We start from the raw sequence: 20977 nt of genomic DNA, 5'->3' as shown, positions 1-20977 counted from the left end.
CGCTTCTAATGCTCCTTGGCTGTAGTATGAAATCCATTATTAAATTATTATGTTGGTATAGGTACCTGAAAACAACATGCTTTTATGTACATAGTCCTGAAATAGTATTTGTCCCCTACCGCATAGGTACGGTCTTTATGCTGAGTAAACTTTTTTAATAGGTTTGATAGAAGGAACTGCGTTTTTTGAAAATCTTAATGGATATTAGAAATTAAAAGAATTTGGTGTTTTTGGCCCCACCAAACCTAGGAAAAGTGACAAAGTTAGTGAAAAAGAAGCTCTAACGAATATGAAAACTCATTACAGTTCTATAATTTCACCTGTGCAGGAATATTGCCATCCTGACTATAGTACGGAGTATTACAACGATGTTAACATCAAGGAAGAAGAGTATGACTTGGGCACATACTATCACAACGACTACTATAATTCCAGTCATACCATACCACCACACACTCATCAGGAATCAGAGATTTTGACGTACCACCTTATATTTATATATGGCTAGCAAGGTGGAGGTTGCAAGATCGAGACCCACTTACGACATTTTTTTTTTAAATGATGTTTCTTGATTCGTTCAATAATAAAATCACGATTTTTTTAGTTTCTTACGGAGAACTATTATCAAAGAAACAAATCCTTGTGCCGAACTAGACAAGAGTACTGACCATGACAAATGTGAAGAGTTCATCCAATATGACAGAGAGTATTACGGTTTCAACAATGACGTGGCCAAACCTAGGAAAAGTGACAAAGTTAGTGAAAAAGAAGCTCTAACGAATATGAAAACTCATTACAGTTCTATAATTTCACCTGTGCATGAATATTGCCATCCTGACTATAGTACGGAGTATTACAACGATGTTAACATCAAGGAAGAAGAGTATGACTTGGGCACTTATATGACTGCGTAGTGCGTACCACCTAAAATGTATCCGCGTACCACCAGTGGTACGCGTACCACCGGTTGAGAACCTCTGGTGTAGATAATTAGATAGGTATCGAAATCAGTGGATGTGTCCGTTTTACCATTAAAGTAATGTCGAAATTGGTGGATGTGTCACCTTAACCGTTGAAATTTGTAGAAAATTATGAAATCAACAAATGAAATGGGCATTCAAAAATTATTGGTTAGATTTTTACTGTCAACTTCCTATAACACCTACCTAGATTCAATTGTAATGCCTGAACTAAATTCGATTGTAGAAAAGTAGTACCTAGGCAAGAAATATTTAAGAAACTACAACCTGACTACTAAAGCTCTTACCGATTCGGATCCAGGGAAGGGGGATATGGGAGCTAGATAGGAAAGTTTACAAATGGTGGCCATACCTACATTGTTTCGTTCTGGGAACCATAGGGGTGCACCCTGACATAGAAAATAAATTGAATTCAATCAGATGCTTTTAACGCCTGACTGGTGAGGGGAGATTTCTAGAGGGATATCAAACAGGCGATGAACTTACGGACACTTTCTGGCCGAGGATTCGAATCGAACCTTTTCGTCAAAGCCAACCGATCTGACCACTGCGCTGCTGACTTGTGGCTTCATCCGAGTTTTTTCGGCTCTGTGCTTGGAGTTCGGGGTGCACTCAGCCTCGTGACAATTGTGTAGCTACTTTAATCGAGTAGCGACCAGTGGCGGCATTACCAGTGTAAAAAAAATATTGTAATGTGGAAACGGATTGCAAAGGAAGCTCTAAGTAATGCTGTGATACCCACTTGTGAAAAAGCTCTGCTTTAACACAAATAAATTCAAGAAAAAACAATACCTAGGTACCTTTATGAATTTTATTTTTTGGTGTCCAATTTTGATAAAATATAAAGATGTGTCCATTTGTCCATACAGTCGAATGAACCGTTCACACGGCTTTGACAACATAGATTCACTTCGTCAATCGACGGCCTTTCGACCATGTTTGAACACACCTTAACAAAAATACCTATTCAGCATTTAAATGAAATTTACTCCTCAGATTATGGACTCTGTCGACTCTTCAGTGACTTCACCTAAACTCATGCCTGGTGTATTTTAGGGACTAAATTAAATTCATACGTCGAGATGAGAAGAGTGTGAGAGCATTGTAATGAATATGATTACTGATGGGGGATATTTCAATTGAATACTCTGATGGCCTCCATTTTGTGTTCTCTATTCTATGCTGTCATTGCTGTCAGTTATAAAGTGAATGTGTGTATTCTATAGGTACATACGTATATAATTATATGTATATTCTATAATACGTATATGTTGCGAGAGAATAGAACACTGATTGAAGCAGTATGAAAAAGGGAGAGACACATCAGGAAAAGAGAAAGAAAAGGGGGAGAAAGAGAAAGAAAAGGAGATCAGAAAGGAGCACCAGCAAAATTTATATATGGGAGAAAAAGACTGACAGAATGTTATCTACTGTATTTGAGTATACTCTTGCATTTCAGAACGCAACTTCGTGAGGACAATGGAGGTGCTGGTCTGCAATCCTAAATGATTCTTCTCAACCAAGCAGTGAAGTTATGAGAGAAACTGTAACAACGGAGATCTTATCGTCTCAAAATCGAAGAGAAAAGGACAGGATAGGACAGGTGAAACAATAAGGTCGTGTTAATTTCCTGATTAAAATACTTAATTAATAAATCGAAATCTTGAAGTTGTGTAAGAAAGAGTGATAATAATTAGTTTGGTGATAAAATATTATGTAATCAATAATCATATTAATCAAATATTGTGAAGGTGATAAAATAAAAAAAAAGCAAATTACAATCCTTCTGAGAGTCGAATTTTACTATTAAAAACGTAGGTAGAGTTTTCAAATTAATGCAAAAATATTTAGGGACATAGTTTAAAAATTAATAATTAATCTTGTGGATAAAGTGATGTTTTGAAAACTTATCTCTCTAATAACTTCCTACCTGTGGGTCTACAAACAAATCATGTAGACTTTTTGTAGTGACAGTGACTTTTAAGTATCTACTTTGATAAAATAAGCCCAATTGAAAACAAATCAGTTGTGAAAAATGATGACAATGTCCATAAACATGGGATCAATAAGTAACAATGCATCCAACAGTAACATGGCTTACTACAACAACAGTGAATACAATGGCCAATACTACACCCACGACTCAATACCTTACAATAACATGCAAGATCCATACACGGCGATCACAGTTCCGATAATCTGTACAAATTCTGAAAGGGGGCGATCGTAGAGAAAAGGTTGGGAAACACTGGTTTATAACATGAGATTGTGGACCCGGGTTTAATTGAATATTGGTTATTGAATGTCTGCTTGCTTAGTGAGTAGGTTCAGATAAATTATTATAGATACCTACCTCCAAATCTACGTATCAAATTAATAATAATTTAATGACAATAATCAAATACCTTGGTATCTCATCCATTTTGCTATTACTTTTTCATTATTTATGTTAAAAAAGACTTAATGACTGTCAACTATTTAAATGTTTGCCCCAATGGATCACTGAAGTTAACAACGTTGCACGTGGTTGGTATCCGGATGGGGCTTTCTCCTATCCTGTCTTCCTCCTCTCTTCGATTTCGGGACGATAAGATCTTAGCAGAGTCAGTTCCCTCTATCAAACCTCTTAAACCTCATTGAATCATCAAAGCATTACATTTTATGCAATATGCATCTTCCTAAACCACAAGGTAAGCTGATACCTACTTGAATCTTGAACATTTATAATTTGATTATTTATCTATAGCTGGAATGAGACCATCATACCATATTTACATCAAATGAGACCATCAATACCATATTTACATCAAATGACCTATTGAAGATATACTGCTAGTAATTGCAGCAAAACGGTCGTGCCAACTTATAAATGGATGCAAGTCAAGAGAAATGTTCCTAAACCACAAGGTAAGCTGATACCTACTTGAATCTTGAACATTTATAATTTGATTATTTATCTATAGCTGGAATGAGACCATCAATACCATATTTACATCAAATGAGACCATCAATACCATATTTACATCAAATGACCTATTGAAGATATATGGTTACCATAGCTATAATTGGAAATACAAGCCTTCTTTTGAGGAAGTGCAGTTCCAAGTAATCTTTAAAAGTCAGAATCATGAAATACCTTAGGCCTTTCTTTCGGTATCTGAAACAGGTAGGTACTTAATAGACGACTTTTACAAGATTTAAGTAGAAAATTCGGGGAAAAGTTAATCCGTTAATAATTTTATAGGAAAAGAAAAAGAGAACATAATATGAAAATAGGTTATAATTATATAACAAAGTTAGTGAAAAAGAAGCTCTAACGAATATGAAAACTCATTACAGTTCTATAATTTCACCTGTGCATGAATATTGCCATCCTGACTACAGTACGGAGTATTACAACGATGTTAACATTAAGGAAGAAGAGTATGACTTGGGCAATTACTATCACAACGACTACTATAATTCCAGTCATACCATACCACCACACACTCATCAGGACATGGGGCAAACCGCTATGAGTTCATGTAATGGAAATAGTATGAACAGGAATAGCAATGATAGCAGTCATGCAGGGAACAGTACTGCTAGTAATTGCAGCAAAACGGTCGTGCCAACTTATAAATGGATGCAAGTCAAGAGAAATGTTCCTAAACCACAAGGTAAGCTGACACCTACTTGAATCTTGAACATTTATAATTTGTTTATTTATCCATAGCTGGAATGAGACCATCAATATTATATTTACATCAAATGAGACCTTTAATACCATATTTAGATCAAATGAGACCATCAATACCATATTTACATCAAATGACCTATTGAAGATATTGGTTACCATAGCTATAATACTTAATTGGAAATACAAGCCTTCTTTTGAGGAAGTGCAGTTCCGAGTAATCTTTAAAAGTCAGAATCATGAAATACCTTAGGCCTTTCTTTCGGTATCTGAAACAGGTAGGTACTTAATAGATGACTTTTACAAGATTTAAGTAGGTAGAAAATTCGGGGAAAAGTCAATCCGTTAATAATTTTATAGAAAAAGAGAACATAATATGAAAATAGGTTATAATTATATAACAAATTATAATTATTTTTTTCTAAAGTAAGGAGTAATAACTACCTATACCTAAGTAATAATATTAGACATTAGATAACACTATTTTCACATAACCCCTATCCAAGTTATTAAAAAATGAAAAAAAAAAAAATCCATATTCACTTCCTACACACACTCAGTTTATACAAAAAGAAAAAGAGAACATAATATGAAAATAGGTTATAATTATATAACAAATAATAATTATTTTTTTTTTCTAAAGTAAGGAGTAATAACTACCTATAAGTAATAATATTAGACATTAGATAACACTATTTTCACATAACCCCTATCCAAGTTATTAAAAAATGAAAAAAATCCATATTCACTTCCTACACACACTCATTTACCTGCCTAGATTTTAATAACTTTTTTTCTCCGACCTAAACAGTTGTAAAAATATTCATAATATCCAAATAATGTCCTGGAAATCACAAGGGTTTAGAAAAAGCTTCGCGTGCTTTCTCTTTTTACGAGTGTTTTTATATTTCTTTATGTAAATTTCAATTTTTATGACAAGGAAATGAGCGGAGAAAATACCTCGGCCGAGAAAGAACTTAAAAATCCGAAAAAAAAGGAAAGTAAAAACTTGACACAAAATCTAATGCTTGTCCAGCCACAACATGGAACATGCTAAGGGCGAAATAAGTAAAATAGGTGTGAGAAAGAAAAATCAAATCATGTTATCTTTGTGGTAAAGCAGAGAGCTTTCTCACAACTTTATGGGGTATCATGCTAAGGGCGAAATAAGCAAAATAGGTGTGAGAAAGAAAAATCAAATCATGTTATCTTTGTGGTAAAGCAGAGAGCTTTCTCACTACTTTATGGGGTATCACCTACCACGGTGGTGTAATGGTCAAGGCGCTCGCCTGGTAAACAGGAGGGCGTGGGTTCAATCCCAGCCGAGGTATGGCATATTATCCTCAATATAATTTGAGAATTTGACCGCAATAATAGTAGTAGCCTACTGCTGGAGTAAAAGGACTTTTCAGTCCTATACGAGCAGTAAAAATAAGCACTATTATTATTATTCATTTACTCAATCATCATATTTATTATCGCTCGTCTCTTCGACTTGTAATGCCGCCACTGGTCGCTACTCGATTAAAGTAGCTACTCAATTATCCTCACGAGGCTGAGTGCACCCCGAACTCCAAGCACCTCGGCCCCGCCGGGAATCGAACCCGGACCTCCTGCGTGCAAGCCTAGTGTGATACCCACTCGGGCACGGAGGTTGCTAGGCCTGAGAAAGAATTTAGGATTTTAAGAGAGATTTATAGGTATTAGGACTATTAGGTAATTTAAAGAAGTAGGTACCTACCTACTTATAGGCCATAGGGCTGAATCTCAATTTTCTAAATTTTTCATAAGTATAGAGAGAAACAATCAATAAAATTAATTGACGGACTGTCCAATAGGAGGGTTGCCAAAACGATAGCATATGTTTCAGACAAAATTGTTACAAAAATTTGTTAGTTAGGTATGTTAAATTTGGAATTTTGATGAAAAATAGGTAATATTTAGAAAAATAATCTAAAAAATTAATATTGGATTCAGTAATATACTTACCTACATATTTAGTGACATAATAAAATAAATAAATTGATAAATTATCCAAGAAGATTGATGGTTCATAAGGCACATCCACTAATACGAAATGTGCTTAAATTACGGTTCACAAGACACATCCACCAAATAAAAAAAAAAAAAAAAGATCGTCACACACTGATCGCTCTATCTCCAGAACTTCAACAGCTAGAAATCTGAAATTTGGTAGGAATATTCCTAATATATGTTCTAGAACCTAGATGTACAATTAAAGATCTAATGAAGTCCAAACTTTCTTCATCTTTTTCTTTCAAAAAGTGCTGTCAATTTCCTCTGTAAATACTTTAGTTAGATAGGTACCTACAATAAGTAAACAATGACGTGATTATTCGCAGAAGTTACGACAGGCTATTTGAACAAAAAAAAAACAACAAGGTAGGTAATTCGGATAATATACATAGAGATAATTATTGACGTAGGTGTACGCTAGTATGTAGCTAAATAACACTCTAACAGAACATGCCACAAAACAGACACTCCAGATTGATACCTAAGTATGTTAATATAATATACAAGTCATACATATGTAATATAGAGTGGAAACGGATTGCAAAGGAAGCTCTAAGTAATGCTGTGATACCCACTTGTGAAAAAGCTCTGCTTTAACACAAATAAATTCAAGAAGAACATCAATACCTAGGTACCTAATGAATTTTATTTTTTGGAGTCCAATTTTGATGAAATATAAAGATGTGTCCATACAGTCGACTGAACCGTTCACACTGCCTTGACAACATAGATTCACTTCGTCAATCGACGGCCTTTCGACCATGTCTGAACACACCTTAACAAAAATATTCACCGTCGTATGTATGAAATCTAAAGATAAACTTAAGTTTAACTTGAAATGAAAATCTTGCCAAATTTCACAATCTAGCCCAGTTATCTCAAGAAATGACATGAAATTGGCAACATTGTTCGTCTTAAGTTAAACTTAAGTTTATCTTTAGATTTCATACATACGACGGTCAGCATTTAAATGAAATTTACTCCTCAGATTATGGACTCTGTCGACTCTTCAGAGGCTCCACACCTAAATTCATGCCTGGTGTATTTTAGGGACTAAATTAAATTCATACGTCGAAATGAGGAGAGTGTGAGAGCATTGCAATGAATATGATTACTGATGGGGGATATTTCAATTGAATACTCTGATGGCCTCCATTTTGTGTTCTCTATTCTATGCTGTCACTGCTGTCAGTTATAAAGTGAATGTGTGTATTCTATACATATATGTAGGTATATAGGTAATTATATGTATATTCTATAATACGTATATGTTGCGAGAGAATAGAACACTGATTGAAGCAGTATGAAAAAGGGAGAGACACAGGAAGAGAGAAAGAAATGGGAGAAAGAGAAGAAAGAGATAGGAAGGGGAAAGAGAAAGAAAAGGAGACTAGAAAGGAGCACCAGAAAAAATTATGTATGGGAGAAAGAGACTGACAGAATGTTATCTACTGTATTTGAGTATAATCTTGCATTTCAGAACGCAACTTCGTGAGGACAATTGAGGTGCTGGTCTGAATTCCTCAAAGATTCTTCTCAACCAAGCAGTGAAGTTATGAGAGAAACTGTAACAACGGAGATCTTATATCGTCTCAAAATCAAAGAGAAAAGGACAGGATAGGAGAAAGCCAGCTGTTCCGAGAACGAACCTCATCTATTTAGGATTGAGCTCGCCCCGGGCGCTAACCTCCGAGGTAATTAGACTGGCTGACAGTGATCTTTGAGAATACCTTCCTCCATTTCTCGGACAATATTCCGCTATTCTTCTCTGAAAGTGCCCACAAAGTCTCCACAGTCGTTCTGCGAACGTCGAGTCCCCTCCAGTAAGTTTTCCTCGGCACATTTTTCTCATATTCAATGTTTCCTAATATTTCGAACAACGTTTTTACCCCAGTTATTTCTCTTAAAAATATTAAACAAGGAGAAAAGAGAGAAGATGTCCTAATCCATCAAATTTTTTTTTACCCAGAAGTGGAAGTTTTTAAAAAGTGACACATATCAACAAAGAAACACGAGTTCTAATAATATTATTTTTCTCTCTCTCTTTCAAATAAAATAATTATTTTTTTGTACGAATTATGGTTCATTCGCGGATGGACTGCGCCTCTTTAGACTTTAGGTCTCATGGTAATATGGACATTGGACATGAACAATCAAGGAAGGAAAACTACCCAGGGGTTCATGATTCATGCCATATTCGGACGCATCATTGACAATTTTGGAATTTCAATTTAGGAAAACACATCGAAATTTTCTATGTTTTGACCTGGACACAAACCATCAACCTCTTAGTTCCAGACCATGCTGACCAATACATCACTGAGGTTGGTAGATGATGGCCAAATTATGTGAGATTTCATTATTGATTTCATATTATTCAGGAAAACACATCGAAATTTTCTATGTTTTGACCTGGACTCAAACCACCAACCTCTTAGTTCCAGACCATGCTGACCAATACATCACTGAGGTTGGTAGATGATGGCCAAATTATGTGAGATTTCGTTATTGATTTCATATTTTGTTACTTTATTCGTTCGGAAACCCTTTCATAAGTTTAATTTTATTGTGATACTTGACGTACATCTACCAATTGATTTAGGAAAACACATCGAAATTTTCTATGTTTTGACCTGGACTCAAACCACCAACCTCTTAGTTCCAGACCATGCTGACCAATACATTAATGAGGTTGGTAGATGGCCAAATTATGTGAGATTTCGTTATTGATTTCATATTTTGTTACTTTATTCGTTCGGAAACCCTTTCATGAGTTTAATTTTATTGTGGTACTTAACATAGGTACCTACATCTAACAATTATCTCTTTTTACGAGTGTTTTTATATTTCTTTATGTAAATTTCAATTTTTATGACAAGGAAATGAGCGGAGAAAATACCTCGGCCGAGAGAGAACTTAAAATCCGAAAAAAAAGGAAAGTAAAAACAAAAACTTGACACAAAATCTAATTCTTGTCCAGCCACAACATGGAACATGCTAAGGGCGAAATAAGTAAAATAGGTGTGAGAAAGAAAAATCAAATCAAATCATGTTATCTTTGTGGTAAAGCAGGAGAGCTTTCTCACAACTTTGTGGGTATCACAGTATTACAAGTCTTTCATTTACTCAATCATCATATTTATTATCGCTCGTCTCTTCGACTTGTAATGCCGCCACTGGTCGCTACTCGATTAAAGTAGCTACTCAATTATCCTCACGAGGCTGAGTGCACCCCGAACTCCAAGCACCTCGGCCCCGCCGGGAATCGAACCCGGACCTCCTGCGTGCAAGCCTAGTGTGATACCCACTCGGGCACGGAGGTTGCTAGGCCTGAGAAAGAATTTAGGATTTTAAGAGAGATTTATAGGTATTAGGACTATTAGGTAATTTAAAGAAGTAGGTACCTACCTACTTATAGGCCATAGGGCTGAATCTCAATTTTCTAAATTTTTCATAAGTATAGAGAGAAACAATCAATAAAATTAATTGACGGACTGTCCAATAGGAGGGTTGCCAAAACGATAGCATATGTTTCAGACAAAATTGTTACAAAAATTTGTTAGTTAGGTATGTTAAATTTGGAATTTTGATGAAAATTAGGTAATATTTAGAAAAATAATCTAAAAAATTAATATTGGATTCAGTAATCTACCTACATATTTAGTGAGATGAAAAAATAAATAAATTGATAAATTATCCAAGAAGAATAATGGTTCATATCATAAGGCACATCCACTAATACGAAATGTGCTTAAATTACGGTTCACAAGACACATCCACCAATTTTAAAAAAGATCCTCACACACTGATCGCTCTATCTCCAGAACTTCAACAGCTAGAAATCTGAAATTTGATAGGAATATTCCTAATATGTTCTAGAATCTATATGTACCTACAATTAAAGATCTAATAAAGTCCAAACTTTCTTCATCTTTTTCTTTCAAAAAGTGCTGTCAATTTCATCTGTAAATACTTTAGTTAGATAGGTACCTACAATAAGTAAACAATGACGTGATTATTCGCAGAAGTTACTACAGGCTATTTGAACAAAAACAACAACAAGGTATAAGTAATTCGGATAATATAGAGATAATTTTTGACGTAGGTGTACGCTAGTCTGTATAGTTAAGCTAAACAACACTCTAACAGAACATGCCACAAAACAGACACTTCAGATTGATACCTAAGTATGTACATATAATATACAAGTAATATGTAATATAGATAGGTACAGATACTGTCAAGATTATTCCGAACGTCAATTTACCCAAACATTGCAACTTGACAAGCCTGCTTTGACAATTTAAGTACCTACAAGTATAAGAAGAGTACATTTAGGTACTTGACTAACCCCCAGGGTCCTGGGGTCTACGGGGTTAAAGTGTTTGCTTTGAGAATGGTGGGAGGCATTAGTTGCCACTACTTCTGGGAGGGAGGTGAACAAATTTCAGAGTCGGAGGGAATATTTTTGTTTGTTTGTTCTTTTTTTGTTTTGTTTTGTTTTGTTTGTTTTTTTTTTTTTTTTTGGCCCGGTTTTTTTTTTTTTTTTTTTTTTTTTGGACATTTATTTACACAATTGAAGGAGTTTTAACAATAAAGTCCTACCTCGGGACCCGGGTTTAATTGAATATTGGTTATTGAATGTCTGCTTGCGTAGTGAGTAGGTTCAGATAAATTATTATACCTAGATACCTACCTCCAAATCTACGTATCAAATTAATAATAATTTAATGACAATAATCAAATACCTTGGAATCTTAATCAAATACCTTGGAATCTCATCCATTTTGCTATTACTTTTTCATTATTTATGTTAAAAAGACTTAATGACTGTCAACTATTTAAATGTTTGCCCCAATGGATTACTGAAGTTAACAACGTTGCACGTGGTTGGTATCCGGATGGGGCTTTCTCCTATCCTGTCTTCCTTCTCTCTTCGATTTCGGGACGGTAAGATCTTAGCAGAGTCAGTTCCCTCTATCAAACCTCTTAAACGTCATTGAATCATCAAAGCATTACATTTTATGCAATATGCATACTGTGGTTTTTAAACACCCTGTTCTGATCCAGCCTTTTTTTGAACACCCTGTTCCAAACTTCCATTCAACCGTTATCCTCTTTTGTTATCAACCCAGGCTCCTGTCAGGGAGTCAGGCGTATCTTCCCCCTAAAACAATTTCAAGTGCTCCCCCCCTAACCCCTATACATCCCTAAACCCCTATGCATATTGACAGCTCTCACCACTAAACCCTGTCATCCCTAGCCTCCATTTTGTATTTGAAACAGGGCCGTTTAACAGAGCCTATACTGACAGCTCTCAAAATTAGCCCTTTCTCGAGACAATTTTTTACAAACTAGGTAGAAGAATAATGATAATACTTAGTAGTTTCTTGAATGGAAGGAAACCATTTCAAGGCGAGGTTAACGCCGGAGGCGTTCTCTACCACCTAAACCCTTAGATCTCCGTTATTAAGGCGTATCTTCCCCCTAAAACAATTTCAAGTGCTCCCCCCCTAACCCCTATACATCCCTAAACCCCTATGCATATTGACAGCTCTCAACCCTAAACCCTGTCATCCCTAGCCTCCATTTTGTATTTGAAACAGGGCCGTTTAACAGAGCCTATACTGACAGCTCTAAAAATTAGCCCTTTCTCGAGACAATTTTTTACAAACTAGAATAATAATGATAATACTTAGTAGTCTCTTGAATGGAAGGAAACCATTTCAAGGCGAGGTTAACGCCGGAGGCGTTCTCTACCACCTAAACCTAAACCCTTAGATCTCCATTAATATGTGGTCAAATTCTCTTCGTCCATCTCCGTCCAATGAATTGAGGATAAAATTTTATTCCATTCCAAGAGTATTTTATTTTCCCTTTTGGGGAAAATTCCCTCTCAGAAAAAAGGATGTGTGGGGGGGGGGGAGATGAAAGAAATAATTGTTCAAGGGAAGGGGTCAGAAATTTCATTTTGAAACAGCCAAGAAAAAGAAGGAAGAGAGAAAAAAAACATCTTTCTCTCTCTTACATTAAAGTTAAGGAAATGGTTGACTATTCAGTCCTCAATCCTAATAGAATAAAATAGAATAGAATATACCTACCTTGTTTATCCTGCCCGAATGAGACCGAAAAGTCCCTTTACTCCCGCAGTCTGAATTAGGTCTTATACATAGGTAATGTAATTAATTTGTTATTGTAATTTTATTGAGAGTGGAATTAGAATTGGTGGTGGATGTGTCTCATGAACCCCATTGTTAGATTTAGTATTAGTGGATGTGCCTTGAGAACCATAGATAGTTAGGTTCGGAATATTATTGGTGGATGTGTCTCATGAACCCCATTGTTAGATTTAGTATTAGTGGATGTGCCTTGAGAACCATAGATAGTTAGGTTCGGAATATTATTGGTGGATGTGTCTCATGAACCCCATTGTTAGATTTAGTATTAGTGGATGTGCCTTGAGAACCATAGATAGTTAGGTTCGGAATATTATTGGTGGATGTGTCTCATGAACCCCATTGTTAGATTTAGTATTAGTGGATGTGCCTTGAGAACCATAGATAGTTAGGTTCGGAATATTATTGGTGGATGTGTCTCATGAACCCCATTGTTAGATTTAGTATTAGTGGATGCGCCTTGAGAACCATAGATAGTTAGGTTCGGAATATTATTGGTGGATGTGTCTCATGAACCCCATTGTTAGATTTAGTATTAGTGGATGCGCCTTGAGAACCATAGATAGTTAGGTTCGGAATATTATTGGTGGATGTGTCTCATGAACCCCATTGTTAGATTTAGTATTAGTGGATGCGCCTTGAGAACCATAGATAGTTAGGTTCGGAATATTATTGGTGGATGTGTCTCATGAACCCCATTGTTAGATTTAGTATTAGTGGATGCGCCTTGAGAACCATAGATAGTTAGGTTCGGAATATTATTGGTGGATGTGTCTCATGAACCCCATTGTTAGATTTAGTATTAGTGGATGCGCCTTGAGAACCATAGATAGTTAGGTTCGGAATATTATTGGTGGATGTGTCTCATGAACCCCATTGTTAGATTTAGTATTAGTGGATGCGAGGAGTCACACCACAGGATTAGGGATTGATTCAAAAGGGTGTAAACAATTTTTTTTGGATCTTTTTTTTTTTTTTTTTTTTTTTTTTTTCAATGGGGATCCCTCATTCTTGAATCCTATTGGGAGTTTTTGGTGGCAGAATTCAATTCGAACAATGGAATTACATAAGTCGCATTGGGATTTTCACTACATGTTAAATTTGGACAACGTTAAGCAGAAAAGAACCATCCATAAGCCAATTCTCCTTACGGATGGTTCTTTTCTGCATAATGCTGTCCATTTATGTTTCACCCATCACCCATGTAAGGAATAGTAAGCTTGAAAAATGGTTTTGTAAGTGCCCCTTGTGAATTGATAATAACTGTTGATGTTTTTAAGAAGGTACATATACATAGGTAGGTACCAAGTTGGGGTGGGCTTTCTGGTTTGATTTCTTGAAAAGTACTATTATTTATTTACAAGTGATGAGGTCCTGAGGGAACCCTGAAATTCATAGAGAACGGTAATTTTAGGCTAGGAATTGGGAATTTCATCAATTTATTTATTTTCAAAAGAAAATTATGTTCATTATTTAATTTATGATCGAGATTAATCGGGATGTGGTGAGTTCAATTATAACCGAGGTATGCGTGTCATTAATAAACAAGTTTGAGAATTTGACCACATAATAAATAAGTAGGTAATCGTGGCCTCTTTCTGGAGTAAAGAGACTCGTTAGTCCTCCTATTCCATAAATTTAAGCAGTATAAAAAATAATTCGCTTTTTAAGACTGTAGGTATAATAAAAAATATGAAACAAGCTGTAGGTAAACTACCTATTTAAAGGTTAGATTTTATCTCCAAGTTTCCACCTACATATAAAAGAAAGCAATATTTACATTAATTGAGGATAAAATTCCATACCTCGGCTGGGATTGAACCCACGCCCTCCTGTTTATCAGTCGAGCGCCTAGACCACTACACCACCGAGGCAGGTGAAAAATATGTAGCCTATATAATAAAAAATATGAAACAAGCTGTAGGTAAACTATCTATTTGAAGGTTAGATTTTATCTCCAAATTTCTACCTACATAATTATAAAAGAAAGCAATATTTACATTAGAAAGGGGAAAGTTTTGTAACTTTATTGAAGGAAAGGGTTTCAAAAATTAAGAGCCGATTAGGATAGAACAAAACTGCAACAAGTAATTTGATGTAAAGCCGACAAAGGAAATTTCTTTTCAGGGCAGATCTTAAAGTTGTACCTATAAGTATTTTATTTCCACAAAATACGGCTAATTTTGTTATCCATACCTAATTGAAGTGGAACAAACTTAACCGAGCTTTGTCGAGGCTGAGCAAGAGGTTGCAATTCAAGCAACTTAACAAACGCCAAAAGAACATTGAAAATTAATCATGATTAATTTTCAATGTTGATTAATTTTCAATATGAATATTGTAAATGAATATGAGGCAGAGTGGAAGTCCAAAAAAAGCGTTTTGAGATAAATGGAGTCAAAGTTTAGGACTAGTCAAAGTTTAAATAGAGATCTAGGCATTTTGTTTTTGATCTCATTTCAATACAACACAAAAGTGAAGTTCGCAACTAAAATAGAAAATAGATCTTTTCACCCTCTTTCCAATGATTTAAATAACTCAGAAAGTCGATTTTTGGACTTAGTCCACTCTGCCTTTTACCCATTCAAATAATTTCTGGTAAAGCAGAGAATTTTCACAACCTTTATAGTTAGGACCTATATTACAGCTTTATCAATTTCCTCATTCTTTTCCATTTTAAACTTAACCGAGCTTTGTCGAGGCTGAGCAAGAGGTTGCAATTCAAGCAACTTAACAAACGCCAAAAGAACATTGAAAATTAATCATATTGTAAATAATTTCTGGTAAAGCAGACACTTCTCACAACCTTTATAGTTAGGACCTATTACAGCTTTATCAATTTCCACATTCGTTTCCATTTTTCACCAATCTTTTTACACTTGTACCTATATGTAACAAAAGCATTGCCAACCTCAGCTTGAGAGAAGAAAAAAAAAATCTCAAACCCTTTCTTGAAATCATCCCTGTTGTAGAAAAGCTAAGCCATAAGTGACAGGCAAAATTAATATTTTATTACAAAGTTGATATCCGGAGGATTAAGCAAAAGTTAAAGGAGTAAAATCCTTAACCCTTTTCATGCTATCCTTATCGTTTTGTTCCATTAATTTCTTTTGTTCCAATTTAGTCGAAAATTTGTATGAAATAAAGTTAGGTAGGTAATTTTTAACAGAACAAAATGGCGCCTAAGATTTGAAGTGAAAATTTTACATTTGTAGGTATGTACCATGTACCTATGTCTTTCTTTCTTCCTTCCTTTTCTTTTTTTCTAATTTTTGCTGGATAACTCTCGACTATTTATTTCGCTAAAACCCTTTCTTGAAATCATCCCTGTTGTAGAAAAGCTAAGCCATAAGTGACAGGCAAAATTAATATTTTATTACAAAGTTGATATCCAGGGGATTAAGCAAAAGTTAAAGGAGTAAAATCCTTAAAAGTTAAAGGAGTAAAATCCTTAACCCTTTTCATGCTCCCCAGGAATCCTTATCGTTTTGTTCCATTAATTTCTTTTGTTCCAATTCAGTCGAAAATTTGTATGAAATAAAGTTAGGTAGGTAATTTTTAACAGAACAAAATGGCGCCCAAGATTTGAAGTGAAAATTTTACATTTGTAAGTATGTACCTACCTATGTCTTTATTGTCTTTCTTTCTTTCTTTCTTTCTTCCTTCCTTTTCTTTTTTTCTCATTTTTGCTGGATAATTCTCGACTATTTATTTCGCTATTAAAGAAATTTGGAAAAAATGTTCTACGTCATAAAGTCATAAAGGAAATCGCCTGACGCTCATGGGATGGGTACCTACAAATTTAGTGCCATAAGTTTAGTATACTAGTAGTAACTTTATTGAAGGAAAGGGTTTCAAAAATTAAGAGCCGATTAGGATAGAACAAAACTGCAACAAGTAATTTGATGTAAAGCCGATGGAGAAAATTTCTTTTCAGGACAGATCTTAAAGTTGTACCTATGACCATTTTATTGCCATACAAAACGGCTAATTTTGTTATCCATACCTAATTGAAGTGGAACAAACTTAACCGAGCTTTGTCGAAGCTGAGCAAGAGGTTGCAATTCAAGCAACTTAACAAACGCCAAAAGAACATTGAAAATTAATCATATTATAAATATTTTCTGGTAAAGCAGACACTTTTCACAACCTTTATAGTTAGCACATATTACAGCTTTATCAATTTCCACATTCTTTCCCATTTTTCACCAATCTTTTTAGAATTGTACCTATGTCACAAAAGCATTGCCAACTTCAGCTTGAGAGAAGAAAAAAAAAAATCTCAAACCCTTAATTCTTGAAATCATCCCTGTTGTAGAAAAGCTAAGCCATAAGTGACAGGCAAAATTAATATTTTATTACAAAGTTGATATCCGGGGATTAAGCAAAAGTTAAAGGAGTAAAATCCTTAACCCTTTTCATGCTCCCCGGGAATCCTTATCGTTTTGTTCCATTAATTTCTTTTGTTCCAATTTAGTCGAAAATTTGTATGAAATAAAGTTAGGTAGGTAATTTTTAGTCCGTCCTTCCTTTATTATTACAATAAAAAGGTATAAGGGACGGACTATTGTATTCGCTTCGGTGTCTGTCACTCTGTCGGTCGGTCGGTCGGTCTGTCTGTCTGTCCCCATAGAAGGACTTATCCAAACCTAGTTAACAGAACAAAACGGCGCCTAAGATTTGAAGTGAAATTTTTACATTTGTAGGTATGTAGGTACCTAATTACCTATGTCTTCATTGTCTTTCTTTCTTTCTTCCTTCCTTCCTTTTCTTTTTTTTCCAATTTTTGCTGGATAACTCTGGTCTATTTATTTGGCTTTTAAAGAAATTTTGAAAAAATGTTCTACGTCATAAAGTCATAAAGGAAATCGCCTGATGTTAGCTCATGGGATGGGTACCTACAAATTTAGTGCCCATAAGTTTAGTACCTATACATTTTAATTTTAATTATTATTAAAAAATATTTATTTAAGAATTCTTTTTAATCTCTCCTTGAATATGGCCCATGATCTTATGAACCATTGTTATACAAGAAGATCTAACCCTCCATTTTCTTCTCCTCCTTCTTCTTCTTCTTCTTCTTCTTCTCTTCATCTTCAAGTTATGTTTTAGTAGAGAGACTGAAGAGATAAAGAAACAGTCAAAGACAAGAGTAACAAGTTAGACACTTAGGACAGCCCATGCGTCTTATTTTATTCGAGCTCTCTCTCTCTCTCTCTCTCTCTCTCTCTCTCTCTCTCTCTCTCTCTCTCTTTCTCTCTCTCTCTCTCTCTCTTTCTATCTCTCTGTCTCTCTCTCTCTTTCTCTCTCTCTCTCTTTGCCTCTCTCTCTCTCTTTGCCTCTCTCTCTCTCTCTGACTCATACTTCTGGAATGAAGTTCATCATTTTAAGCGCACAGCAAGACGAGCGCCATTCGGATATTCATTGAAGCATTGACCATTCGGTTAGCTATCAATGGATACCTAGTGTACCTAAACCAATGTAGGTATAAGCTATACCTGTATGTACCTAAACCAATGTAGTTATAAGGAGCTATAAATAGATAGGTAGGGGGCACCTACTTGTTCAGCCCTCAAGTTATCTACCTACATAAGTACCTATGTGTTATCTGTGAATGGTCAGTACCTAAGTAAATAGGTACCTGTATGAAATAACTTACCATGCATGTACCTGCTAAAATAACACAAACGTCACGGATAACTTGGCAGTTAAGATACCATCCCTCCCTCAATGTTGATATGAAGTTTCACAAAGTTACCTGACATCATAGGCATAGGTAATGATAATGAGTTAATGACAATCCATTAGGTATACCTACCCTATAAAATAATAGAAAGTAAAAAGGATTTTTTTTTTTGTAGGTTTTTTTTAAGGTTTAAAAAGATGAGTGTTTCACCGCCGTTTTTTATTTCGTAGCGATGAAACAACTGCTACATTAGACGCATGTGGTCTGTGTCGTAGCATACCCATCCCGTAGTATGCCTCTCATCAGATGGGCGAGAAGAGACACAATACCTACTTACCGTCTGTGTCGTAGCATGCCCATCCCGTAGTATGCCTCTCATCAGATGGGCGAGAAGAGACACAATACTTCCCATTTACGGTGTGAGTTAACATGCCCATCCCGTAGTATGCCTCTCATCAGATGGGCGAGAAGAAGACAAATACTTCCCATTTAGGTGCTGGGTCAACACGAGAACCAGAAAGTAACCCGTAAATATTTGCAATCGAAAAACGAGTACAAATTTTTGTCGATGGTGGGATTCGAACCCGGGACCTTCTGCATGGCAAGCGAGCGCGTTACCACTGGACCAACCGTGCCCCAAAAAGGAAAAGCAAAAAAGAGGAAAAGAAAAAAAGGGAAGAAACGGATAAAATCTCTCAAAATAGAATAATAATATCTTTCTACAGTTCTACTTTTTCTTTCAATTTTCCCCGTGAAAGTTGAAAGGAAACTTGTACAGATTAGATCAGACAGAAAGACGGATTACCTGCATCTTTTCCTCACACTAACTCCTCATGCCTCCTTTTTACTTTATTTCCACAAGGTTTTCAAAGTGTTTCCTAAAGGGAAATTCCTCTTTAAAGAATTGAAAGCCAGCCTAATAGTTAGCTTAGTTGGTAGTGCGTCTGCCTTGTAAGCGCTAGGCCGCGGGTTCGATTCCCGCCCGGGGCGGATTTTATCCTGATGGGATAATGTTCGTTCTCGGAACGCCTGGCTTTCTCCTATCCTGTCTTCCTTCTCTCTTCGATTTCGGGACGATAAGACCATAGCAGTTACAGTTCCCTCTGTCAAACCTCTTAAAAAAAAAAAAAAATTGAATATTCTGGGTAGGCACGCGAGGTTCCCGGTTCGATTCCCGGCTGGGTCGAACTTTTTCGGGTCTGTGCTTGGAGGTCGAGTGCACTCAGTGAGTAGGTAGCTACTTTAATCGAGTAGCGACCAGTGGCGGCATTACCAGAGTAAAAAGATTGATGATTCGAGAAGATGAGAATTATAGTATATAAAAGAAGCACTTATGAGTAATGCTGTGATCCCCACAAAAGTTGTGAAGAAGCCCTACCACAAAGAATTTATGATGAATTACAAGTTACCTACACAGGTTAGTTTTGTACACTGCAAAAAATGCTTAATGTTTTATGCGGGTGACCGAAACTTGGCCTGGTGCACTACCATTTCATCCAGATTGCATAGGTATTATTCATACTCAGAGTGTGTGTTACGTATATTCAGTAGGTAATTTAGTATGTGGTATTTATGAGTATAAAAGTTTTGCTGATTGTTTGACCAGGCTCAAATGTCACTCGGGAAAAACTCAGGGATCCTAAAGTTAGGGAGAATTAGGGTACTTTATCTGATGGAATAGGAGAGTGGTTCTCAAACTTATGAGAGGAAATGAAAGAAAAACTCCCCTTTGAACACTTTAATGTCCAATCGTAAGCTATGTACCTATAATTTGGGACGAGTGGATCAGAACACATCACATTTCACACGTCTTCAGGCACATTTGTCAAGGGGCTAGGTTTAATCTTGCTTTTGCGATCAATTTAATTCTAAGGAACCATTTACTGATGAAAAAATTGTATTTGAAACGATAAGTTGGAAATATCAAAATTCAGAGTCAAAAGTCAGCCTCAAAAAATGTCGGTCCGGCAGGTTGACCTTCTGATCTAACTGGAAACAAAAGCATGGCCACAATAGATCAGTTGATGCGCGTACCTGTTGCGTTTCAAAGTCTAGAGAAGGTATGAGGACAACGGATTTTTTCTATTTCTGCTACGACTTTTTTATCCGAGATAAATCGATTTAATATATAGATGTATCGTGAACACGGATACGCACTAGTACGCGCAAGACTCACATCAATGTTTGGCAAATCCACTGATCTTCACGCCATTAATGTGTTGTGCGCATATCGTTTCGACAGGGCAATCATGAGACGCCCAACTCCATATCAATTATTCAGTGGGAAGTCACCCGAAGGAGGGGAGCGGGGCAGAGATAAGAAGAGGGGTATGTAGTGGAGGGGAAGGGGTAGTAACGAAGGAGAGGGGGGGAGAGCGGAGGGCCGTTTCAGGGATCAGGGCAGGGAGGGGGTATTTTTTTT

The 20977-nt window shown here is 35.9% G+C and overlaps 1 protein-coding gene across 1 annotated transcript in view; it reads left to right on the top strand.

Moving 5' to 3' along the window:
* The first annotated feature begins 618 nt into the window (after positions 1-618).
* The window catches only part of LOC103524704 (homeobox protein Hox-A1-like), a 27301-nt gene continuing 6942 nt past the window's right edge, over positions 619-20977 (top strand). The window contains exons 1-2 of the mRNA XM_026820032.1: positions 619-756; positions 4277-4639. Of these exons, the coding sequence (XP_026675833.1) occupies positions 4303-4639 (337 nt within the window). The 5' untranslated portion in view covers positions 619-756; positions 4277-4302. The remainder of the gene's footprint in view (positions 757-4276; positions 4640-20977) is intronic.

The sequence above is a fragment of the Diaphorina citri genome, unplaced genomic scaffold, assembly GCF_000475195.1.
Source record: "Diaphorina citri unplaced genomic scaffold, Diaci psyllid genome assembly version 1.1 scaffold116, whole genome shotgun sequence".
In the NCBI taxonomy this organism is placed as follows: Eukaryota; Metazoa; Arthropoda; class Insecta; order Hemiptera; family Psyllidae; genus Diaphorina; species Diaphorina citri.
Note: the sequence above shows the minus strand (reverse complement) of the source record. Positions and strands in the feature narration are given on the sequence as shown.